The 12,021-nt window shown below is 34.6% G+C and overlaps 1 protein-coding gene across 6 annotated transcripts in view; it reads right to left on the bottom strand.

Moving 5' to 3' along the window:
• The window catches only part of LOC130446732 (uncharacterized), a 233,304-nt gene that overhangs the window by 127,935 nt on the left and 93,348 nt on the right, over window positions 1-12,021 (bottom strand). For 4 of the 6 annotated variants that reach the window (XM_056783128.1, XM_056783129.1, XM_056783130.1 and 1 more), the window contains exon 2: window positions 1,875-2,130. In XM_056783128.1, the coding sequence (XP_056639106.1) occupies window positions 1,875-2,036 (162 nt within the window). In that variant the 5' untranslated portion in view covers window positions 2,037-2,130. Of the gene's footprint in view, window positions 1-1,874; window positions 2,131-9,643; window positions 9,835-12,021 lie in introns of those variants that run through there. The other 2 variants (XM_056783127.1, XM_056783132.1) reach the window with 1 other exon arrangement.

The raw sequence follows: 12,021 nt of genomic DNA, 5'->3' as shown, positions 1-12,021 counted from the left end.
CAACCGGCTGTAACACTACGATGGAGAAGGCAACGGGAAACCACTGCATAAATTTTCCCAAGTATAGTTAGCGCAAAGTAAAACCGACGAAAATATTACTGATCACGGGCTTCGAAAACCAAGATCCGACTGGGAAGGAAATGCAATACCAGATTGTGGGGCCTCTTCTGTCGTTATCACACGAAAATCCCACATGTTAGGTCATAAAACAACAATCCTTAAGATTTCCGAGAGTATAATTAGATTGGGTACGTGGAATGTGAATAGTCTCTATGCAGCAGGAAAACTCAGTAATTTAATCCAAGAAATGGAATGTTTAAAAATTAATATTATTGGTATAAGTGAGCCAAGGTGATCTGGATCCAGAACGTGCAAATAAGACGGAGGTACATTGTACTATTCTGGAAGTATAGAAAGCGACAGACACCATAGAATTGGAGTTGGTATATTTATAACGTCGGAGTTTACCAATTATGTTAAAAATTTTATTGCCATCAGCGACAGGATGGCACTACTCTAGTTAAATAGTAAGCCATTCGATATGAATATTATTCAAGTATCCTATTGCTGAAAAGAAATATGACAATGAAATAGAAGCATTCTATAGTCAATTAAAAAAGACACTTAAAAATCTAAAGAAAAATGAAGTTACATACATCGTAGGTGACTTTAACGCAAAAATTGGACAAGGTGAAAGATCTGACTTGGTAGGTGAATACGAATTAGGAGAGTGCAACGAGCCGGACGATACATTATACCAATTCTGTCAAGAGCATGACATGATAATCGCAAATGAATGTCCGAAATGCAGTATATGTTAAGATACTCTGGTGCCTGTTAACATCCACCAAGGTAGTTGGTGAATGACCGTTACTTATCCTGTTCATGACGATTTCGGTCATTCACCGGTGACTGTTATCATAGACCACGACAACTTGGTGAATGTTCATTATGACCGAAATTATGATGCCTGCCTGATTGATATAGAGAAATAATGATGTAGGGAAACAGAAGTTCTGGGCCAGTATATGACTAATGAAGTCACAAATTGTTACAATAAATAGAATCATAAATAGATGCAAATTGTTTATTATTCGAAATCATTAAAACAACCTACCTATACTAGGTATAGGAAGGTAAGTTAGGTTAGGTTAGGTTAGGATTAGGTTAGGTTAAAGAAACATAACCTCTTCGTTACATTTGTTAAAACAAAATAGTGCAGCAACGCATTCACGACTGTGTTCAGTGAGTGAAGCAGCGTATATTAAAGAGAGAACAGTATATATGACGTTCTCGCTTTTCGAACAAACACTAGCGTTTGTTAACATTCACAAAAATTGTAAATCGCCGATTCTAAGGTTCACAGTATCTCCTCCGTGTATGTTAACATTCACCGGTGTATGTCCGATTCAAGTATGAATTAAGAACAGTTTTCGAGTTACACCATCGAAATTGGTGATTGTCGACATACTCTGGTGCATCTTAACATTCACCCATATTGGACATTCACAGTAACATATACATAGGAAGGACCCACCTCACATAATTAGAAACCAGATTGACTATATCCTAGTAAACGAAAGATTCAAAAATGGTGTCAGGAAAGTAACAACATATCCTGGCACAGACATTGGATCGGATCACAATCCTCCGATATTAACAGCCAACCGAGACAAATAAAACATGAAGTTGACAGTACAGAAATCTGGAACACTTTTGAAGAATTCATCATTACAATGAAAAAAGACAATAATCAGCAACGTGATATGATAAAGAAATAAAAATTATTTCCTGTTTCGTAAAAATTTCAAACATTATGAAACAGTGTTTTCTTCGAAGAAATAGTTTCCAGTTGAAAAATAAAATTCACTCACCTTTCCATACTTATGTGAAGAATTTATCGTATTCGCAGACCAATGATCGGTTTCCAAACGTGCTCGTTCAAGAGCACCTGTGATGGAATCGATCCTTGACCATTCTCGTACGTCGTGATCGCGAAAAGGAGCCCCGTTAGGGGACGCTGCTACTACTTCCATTGATTTTATAAAGAGTAATTTTGTCCGTTTTATTGGTTAGTTCTTCACTAGTCTCGCTCACCAGATGTGCTATCAATATCCTATTGACATCAACCTGAAACAAAAAATGTTCTTTGTTTAGTATAGTTTCTAAAAATACCCATCATAGTCAGCAGCGTTAAAGATATTCGGTATAATTCTTGATATTTAAACATACGAACGTCAGTGCCGCTTTCTAGATCACTGGAAGCAATGTTTCACTTTAATTTAAGCAATAAAGTATTAGTACAGTACCGCATTAAGTTGATTGGATTTAATATATAATATAATAATACATGAAAATATAGATAGATGTGAATGAACCAGCCTCGGTAGAGGAAATACCATTGAAGAAGATATAAAAACAAAGCTCCACCCTATCAAGACCATATTTATCCCCATAATGCTGTATACATCTACAGTTAGGAGATGCTCTGCTAAGAACTATCGAAAGAAGTCCAGATTAACATCAGCTTAAGATAAGCTGTGAGTTCTCCTTGGTACATTAGAACGGAGCGAATCTTCCTAGAGTTGAAACCATAAGAAGATAGTGGAAGTTATAAAGGAGACCGCCAGTGGAGGATTTCAAGAGTTGAGAACCCACCCAATTATCCAACTAAGGAAGTTTACGGATTACATTACAGAAGAATATGCTAAACAGACTAAACATTTGAATAACAGCTAACAGTGTAGACAAATAAAATGAAAAGAATGAAGAAAGGGGGAAGATTACCTATAAAGCTTGTAAGGGTTGATACAACGATGTCTTCTTGCAAAATAATAGAATGTGGAATGCCCCAAGGCTCAGTACTAGGCCCTATTTTGTTTCTTTTGTTTATAAACGACATCGCCTATCTAAACATCAGTGGTAAAATTTGTCTATTTGCAGACAATACTAGTTTCTTTCGGAGCATATCTAGTGACCTTATCATATATAAATACATTGCAACCTTTTTTATTAAATAACATCACAATTGTGGACAATTCTCCGATATCACCTCCGATATGCCCTTCCCTTCTGGTGTACGTGTGGTGCGACTCAATTTGAGCGAATCTTCACAGTACAAAAGATTAGGTTAGATATTTACCCGGACTGAACAGCAGGGCTTAATGCAGGGACTTCTTTAAAAGATTTAAAATTTTGTCTCTTCCTTCCTTATTTATCTTTGAATCCGTTTGCCTAATTCTTAAGCACGTTTCTACAATATCAGAAAGAACGTTGCACGGCTATCTACTTAAGGACGTGGAGCACGACCTTTACCTACCTACTCCAAGTTCAGAATTAGTCAAGGGTTCAATATTTTACAATGCTGAAAAATGCACAATCACTTGCCAATTGAAATCAAATCGCTATCATCTTTTCTCGCATTCCGCAATAATTTGAGGGCATATTTAAAGTGCGTACTGTTCAGTGAACGACTTCGCTAGGGACTTTATCTAGTTATTTTTATGTTTGTTGTCTAGTTTTTACAAGCTTTTGTCTACAAATTGTAACAAATTTTTTGACAATAAAGCATTTCTCATTCTCAAAGATCTCTGTAATATGAGGATCGGAAAATATCGAGTAGGGGCAGCTTTAAGAAGTGCATCCTCTCTTTAAGGCTATTTATAGTGCACGTGAAGAAGAGATAACCGGGCATAACCGGGCCCTTCCACTAAACCCATGGAAGTAGGAAGAAGAGCGAGTAGCACAGAAGACTGAAGAACCTATCTGACGATATGAGAGGGATGCATACAAATGTATCTTCAAATATTTCATGTAATATTGGAGAATCTAAATGAAATATTCAGTACATTATAAATATTATTATAAAATCAAAACCAGAATTGATAACTTTTATTAACTGACAATCGGTTTATTTAAATGAGTTAATAGAAGGCTGACTACATTTCTTATAAAGTAAATAATATATTTTGATTAATGTTAGCTTGACATTTTATAATGGTTCAATGTATTTACGGAATTAACAAACTGCACATTGCGATAATTTTTTTTTAAATAAAACTAAGTAATTTCACAATTTCGTATATCATTCTCAGTTAAAACTGTTGCTTGGTATTTACAAACCACTTACTTAGTTTTAAAGATTTCTATTTGAAACATTGCAAATGGATTCTTGATAAAATCGTTAAAGCAAGCGAAATTAATCACTTCTTCTTGGTTGTATTGGTATTGTATTGGTTATGTAAGTTATTAGATGTTTATAAGTTCATCATGGTGTACAAAAAAGTTTTTTATAGTCACAAACGAAACTAATAAAAGAAAATGTATCGACAGTCATAATGGGACACCAGAAGCCAGAGTAGGACGAAACTGAAATATAAGAATGTATGAATTAGAAAATACGGACATGGTACAATTATAAATAAATAGGAAAGAGATAAAAGTAGAAGAATTTGTTTATGTATATCGTCTGTTTTCTGTTATATGTGCGATCATTTCTGGTTTGATAATATCCAATCTAAACTTTCTTCTTTTTATTTGTATGTTTGTAGTGATTAGATTTAATCTTTGTATGTATGCACCTAGTTGGGTAGTCTGCCTTACCTAGTGGTAGAGTATGATAAATCTTTGGTTCTAGTTTTTAAAGTATGTAAGGTCTATTTGTTGTGATTGTGTAGCTTGTAGCCAATACAAGAAGCGCAGTACTATACTGCCGATTAAAAGTTTCACTAACTTTTGTTTGATTAACTTTAACAAATTCCTCTTTCATATTGTCAAGCGAAGGTCGAAACGATGCCTTACAAACCAAAAAGTTATTTTATCACTGTATACGAACGCATTTTTATATTTTGTCGTGTAAGTGCAACAAGTTAAAACTTGTAAGTACCAACTGCGTTATTCATTATTATTGAACCGCGAACTATTTCTTCAGAGCTTATGATTGTAGTTTAGTTCTAGTGAGACGTTGTGATTTATACTTTTTTTACCAAGCCATCTTTTTGTAAAGTTCGTATACGAATTGTTTCCTTTCTTGAAAATTCATAAATGGGTAAAATCAAGCAACTATCGATTGAAACTCATTAGTTGTATCCATAGTCTAGGAAAAAGGAACCGTATAATTTCCGCCGAATTAAAAATACCTCAACGTACCGAGGAGTACAACGTGAAAACATCCATTAGGAGCTTTGATGATAGAAAACGTTCAAAAACCACAACTGCTGAAGGTGAAAGTATTGTGTTGATCAGTATAAGTGATTGACGACTTACGGACCCAGAGCTAGTAGCTATGATATTGATTCTACAGATTCGCTTTTGAGTATTTCTATAGTGAAAAGAGCTGTTCTTTTTCGAAGGGTAGCAGCAAAAAACCTCTTTTAAGACGTCAAAATAATTGCTTGCAGTGGACTAAAGAACATACAAATTTGACGCCTGAAGAATAGGAGACAGTTGTATGGAGTAATAAGTATTTGAAAGCAGGTGAAAGAGAGAACGGATCCTAGATCCATGTGTGATTCGATTTTAAAAGACAGCGGTGGCTTGGTGACGGTTTGGGGATGTTATAGAGGAAGGGCGACTGGAGACTTGGTAAAGATCGAAGGGATTTTGATGAAAGGAGGGTATAAAAACTATAGTACGTTCTGGTCAGCGCCTGATCGGCAGAAAATTCATCTCCCACCATGACAACAATCCCAAAAATTCCTCGAAACTTTGCAAGGAATATTAGGAAGAATTGGAGAAGAAAAGTGTACTGATTGTATGTGAATCCAATTAAGTTGTTGTAGAACACATTGGACATGGATATCAGAAAGCAGTAGTTCCACTTTCCATCTTTCGAAACACGAATGAAACCAAATGGACGATTATTTGTCAAAATTCTTACAGGGAATGCCAAAATAGTAAACCGAAATAATTTATGCAAAAGAAACAATCTATATATGTTTTTTAAAATATAAATATCAGAATCGATTGTATTGTTTTGTGTTGTGTATCACGCAGACTATAGGGCGAGCAAAAACTTTTAATCGGTAATGTATATGCCTTGGTAGTAGATCACCAGATAAGTCTTTCTGTTACAACTAGCTGCTTGGAGGTTTTGATATATTTTAGCTTTTATTTGGTGAAAGACTATACCTTACATCACATTGGACTTGAGCATCATAGTTTGGGAAACAACACTGTGATATGCGAAAGCGAAATACGCCGTCGTTTGACTATGACAAGATAAGCGACTACCAAGTTGAATAAAATATGGAAAGACAAGAAAATCCGCCTAGATGATGCTCTTATTTTCCCCATTGCAACGTACGCAATTGAAACATGGACTTTAAACAAAGCAGATGAAAACCGAATAGAGGGTTTCGAAATGTGGGTTTATAAAATACTCTTACGAATATCATGGACTGAACCAACGTATCCTTATTACTCGAAATTGGTCCAGATACAAAGCTGTTAACCAGATTGAACTGCATGTATCTGCAGTACCTGGGACATATAGCTAGAAGATCAGGTAAAATGGAACGATTAATCATAGAAGCGAAAGTAGATGGCAAACGCCCAAGGGGCAGATCTCCATCTAGATAGGTACACCAAACAATACCCTTAATAAATATGAGACTGCATCATGCCGAAAAGATTGCACAGGATAAGCAAGCTTGAAAACAACTGCTGAATTAAATATAAATGGTGTCACTTCATCCTTTGGAAAGAGGAGAGAGATAATAGTTTTACCCACATGTTAATTTCAAATTCAATCTAGCATGGCTAATGTCTTTTTGGTTTCAAGAACGATTCCTATTGATTTAATATTTCATATAATCGAACACCCGGTTTGCTGCTAGTCTTTTGACCTACAATATTGATTACTTTTCTATGATTTATCATTTTTTTTTGAAGAAGCAACGAGTCTTCTATGATCGAAATCCCGTTAATAAAATTAATGAACAAATACCCACCAAAAACGTAATTACCGTATTGTGAAAGATTCTGTATAATTTAATCACTGAACTATAATTTAACGTATAATTTATAACTTGTCCATCATGTGATGGAATTGATGGCCGTAAGAATATTAAAAATGTCCTGACAAGAATCGGTTACTAAAAGTATTTTCGTGTCGTTTTTTTTATTAAATTCTTCAGTCATCACTTTAAATTGGACGACAATTAGGTTCTTATATAAACGACATATCGTGATCTGAATCAGGGACATTTATAATTAAACGATTTTGGCTGTTTGAAATATGCCAAAGAATTTATTTAGTCGGAATACAAATTAATAATATAATAACACTAAAAAAAAAGACGTTAACTGGAGATACATTCAGATTAGCCTAGTACGAAATGTTTTTTTATGTTAATTACTATTGAAAATTATAGAATTTAAATCAGTTATTCTTATTCATTCAAATTAATACATCAAAAATATCAGTTTTTATAATCTATATCAACTTAAACAAAAGAAAGATTCTTTTATATGAGATTTAATTCAATTATCGAGACTAATAATAGCCAATTACTGTTTGTTGCCATTTTCTTTCGACTGCACCATGCAATATTCTCAACACTTTTCTTCAATTTCTTTTTCCTTAGATGTTGAGCAATTGCATAATTATATGAATCAATAAATCGCCTACATGATGAATATGAAAATTAAAAAAATTCATTTCACAATCGAAATCAAGAAAAAGCTGCTCAAGTATTGTGACTCGGGCCCTTACTGGTGTTCAAATCCAACAAGAGATCAGAGAAACGCAAGGGGTGTCTGGACAATAAGAAGAATACTTAAGGCAACTAACCTTGAGCCAAACAGGTCAGATACTGGCCGTAAATCAATCCCAGCCCACCGAGCAGTCTGTCTACGATTTGCCAGAGAACACATTAATTGGACTGACGAACAGTAGGGCTCCGTGCTCTTCTCAGACGAAAGCCTGCATGGTAGCGATAGAAAATGACGAGTCTACAAAAGACCTGAAGAAAAATTCGCATAAAAGGAAACGTTTTTTGGAGGGTCCTGGATACTTCGGGCAGGCATTTCGATGGAAGCAAAAACCGATTTGTTATTAAAAATGGCGATGGAGCGCGGGGATTAACGACGAACCGATACATAGAAGAAATTTTAGAGAATTACGTTGTTTCCTACGCCAGTTGCATTGGCGAAAACTTTGTAGGACAGGAAATTGCCCACCTACTGCAGGTTCCATACGGCAGTATTTACAAGATGTCGAATTTTCTTCATGGATTGGCCAGCACGTATCCCGCACTTAAATTCTATCAATCATTCATGGGATTAATTCGAGAGAAAAGTTTATGCTAGAAAATATGCACTAACCACGAAATTGCACAGCGCTTACTGAGGGATGGGATAGCATCGAACAAGATCGAGTAAAGAAACTTCAAATTATTTCAGATAAATTATTATTTTGACGAATTTAAACATGTATTTTCTTTACTGTTAATCATTTTCATTGTTCAAGATTCCTTTTCTTTTGATAGTTTTCCTTTACCAAAAGAATAACTCAATAACAATATAAACTATTCATTATAAAGCTGAGACTAATGGCATTGAGTTCCCAAAATCAGAAAAAGAATAGAAGCTATAAGCCACAGATATTTTGCGAGAGACTTTTGACCGCCAATTTTTTTCTCACGAGTGTGCATTTCCGAAATATTACACTAAACTAAAATCTAAAACACCCAAAAACAAACAGAAATGTTATAATTTCAGTAATGATTCTGGCCCTGTTTACATACGACAGACATCTCAGTATTTAGAAAATAGACTAAAAAATCATCAATACGATAAAAAAAATAAAACTTAATTAGCAATCTATAGTATATAGAATGAAAAAGATTCGAAAATGCCTGAAACGAAATACATGGTAAAGAGAATTGTTGTTTTTTGTTGATACCTTTTTTTCCACCAAAAAAAACTGCCACAGTTTCGTCCATAATTTTTACCAAACCATAATTTCCTTCCATAGTTCTATTAGAAATATATTTCGTTTAGGGTTCGAGATACTGTTACAAATATTACTGTTTATTTTGTTAAGGGGTGAATTTATCCCTTTAAATCTAATTAATGGACAATTCCGGATGGATACAAGCTTTTAGGTTAGTTCTGGAAATTATCGACTATTATTTTATTTTTTACATTTTTGTTAGCTTTTTTGTACGAAAATATTAATTTTGAACCATAAACCTATAGATTGGAAAATTTTCATCAAAACTAATTCTTAAAAGCAGGGATTTAAAAATACTTTACAACGTGTTCATCGAGTTAAACGTTTTAAAAAGTGGATATACGTGAGAAACAAATCAATAGACATCAACAGATGTCACGTTTTCAGGGTTTAAAGGGCTTACTGAGAATTATGAAAATCGAATATTTAGTAATATGGTCGTTTATTGAGAATTATACATGTTTCCATGGCATTTTGAGTATTGATATATTATTGGTTACCTTTCAAGGTTTTCTCATCATAAAGGTTAAATTATGAAACAATTTTTTTAAATAATTATTATTACATTTCCGTTACTGAAGTGTTTAACGATATTTGCTTATCCTTTCTTAAAAAATTTATCTAATCTATTAGTTTTCAAGTGACACGAAAATAAACCGCAACTAGACAATTTATTTTTCAACTTACTTTTGATAAATTTCCATTAAGTAACTATTCAAAATATCCACAACACTTTACTTATAATTCTCGCAATTTAGTCACTTTATAACAAATTATTTCTAACCGAGCATGAATTGATATTCGAATTTAAAATAACACACCGCGGAATTGGTACCGTGTCTCGAAACCGTCATCTAAAGAGGACAAAATCTTACTAAGAAAGAAACACTGTCGAAACTAGTCTTAACTTTTACAACAGCTGCTAGTGTAAAGTTTATGCCCACATAAAACCAGACTAAAAAGGTAAAGACCCGTTTTGTTAACTCGCCAATCAATTTCGAACAATTGTGGCGGATGCGCCCAATTCAAATAACTGTCTATCACTGTATTAATACAAAAACGTAATAAAAGTAACGTTAGATTGTTGCTATTTAATCGTTGCTTCAACTAAAAACAATAACGTGATTGCAGGAGCTGCTCAAAGCAGAGTGTGAGCGTATTTTTGAACAATGCTAATTTTTTTCGTTAATTAAAAGCAGGTGGACTTTTCGAAATGCCCGAGGGACACACTTGGAAGTATTTTATATTCATATCATGAGGTTTTGTTTTCGTAAGATTTTTAATTAGTCATATTGGCCCGAAGACAATTATTTTATATTATATACTAGATACTTTTCATGTGAAATATTGATCAAAAGTCTTATTTTGGAATCTGACTTTTAATGTGATTTCAGAACAACCATATATACAAATCGAGTGTCTTTTAGACACTTAATGTGGAGAAAACACTAGGAATCAAGTGCTTTACCACTTTTCTCCTGTTTGAATTTAACTTTTTGTTCTAATCAGCCAAAACTAAAACTATTAAATCGCTTAGATCTCTTGGGAGATGGGAGATGGGTAGAAACATTTGGGGTATGACAAGCTAAGACTACCAATTATTTGCTTTGATCAAACAAAACAAAATGTGACTAGAGAGCGGCTGCTTAAGCGGAAATGATCATCTATGACGCTATTTTCATGTTATTAGCATCGCGAACGACTCAGAATGTTGTAAAGAGGACGAAAAAACTCCGTTATTTATTATTAGATCATCCGTAGCACTCACACGTGGGTGGTTCAAAAGTTTTTATTGGTGCAGCCTATGTGTGTAACGAACTATGTTTGTTCCATATTTGAGCTTCAAATCAATAATTTCAAGAATATAACGTCAGTTTATAAATTTTGTATGCCCTTGTGGTTCAACTTTCTGAAAACTCAATAAATATAGGAAAAGGCAGTTTTCAAGTCAAGAATTCATCCAGTACCCATCCAAATAAAGACTTGTTTCCCTTTCAACACTATTTTTATTCTCAGTAAGAGCCAAAAGATGGATAGTACTCAATCTGGTGAGCGCGACGGATAAACACAGGTGAACTTGTCTCAACACATAAGCGTATAAATAGATAGATACATTTTAAGGAGGTGGCTTGTGACTAAATCCACTTCAACATCCAATGTAGTCCTCTCAATCTACATTCCAGACTTTCTCACGAAATCTATCAGCCTAAGGATCCATTTTAAGAAGGAGGCTTGTGGCCAGATTCACTTCCATATCAATTGCATTCCTCTCAATCTATATTCCATTGTCCAGACTTTCTCACGAAACCTATCAGCCTAAGGATCCATTTTACGGAGGTGGCTTGTCACCAAATCCACTTCAACATCCAATGTAGTCCTCTTAATCTACATTCCATTGTACATTCCATTGTACAGACTTTCTCACGAAACCTATCAGCGTAAGGATCCAAATTAAGAAGGAGGCTTGTGGCCACAATCACTTCCATATCAATTGCATTCCTCTCAATCTACATTCCATTGTCCAGACTTTCTCACGAAACCTATCAGCCTAAGGATCCATTTTACGGAGGTGGCTTGTGACCAAATCCACTTCAACATCCAATGTAGTCCTCTTAATCTACATTCCATTGTACATTCCATTGTACAGACTTTCTCACGAAACCTATCAGCGTAAGGATCCAAATTAAGAAGGAGGCTTGTGGCCACAATCACTTCCATATCAATTGCATTCCTCTCAATCTACATTCCATTGTCCAGACTTTATCACGAAACCTATCAGCCTAAGGATCCAAATTAAGAAGGAGGCTTGTGGCCACAATCACTTCCATATCAATTGCATTCCTCTCAATCTACATTCCATTGTACAGACTTTCTCACGAAACCTATCAGCGTAAGGATCCAAATTAAGAAGGAGGCTTGTGGCCACAATCACTTCCATATCAATTGCATTCCTCTCAATCTACATTCCATTGTCCAGACTTTATCACGAAACCTATCAGCCTAAGGATCCAAATTAAGAAGGAGGCTTGTGGCCACAATCACTTCCATATCAATTGCATTCCTCT

The sequence above is a fragment of the Diorhabda sublineata genome, chromosome 7, assembly GCF_026230105.1.
Source record: "Diorhabda sublineata isolate icDioSubl1.1 chromosome 7, icDioSubl1.1, whole genome shotgun sequence".
In the NCBI taxonomy this organism is placed as follows: domain Eukaryota; kingdom Metazoa; phylum Arthropoda; class Insecta; order Coleoptera; family Chrysomelidae; genus Diorhabda; species Diorhabda sublineata.
The sequence above is the reverse complement of the archived record's forward strand: the minus strand, read 5'-3'. Positions and strand labels throughout refer to the sequence as shown.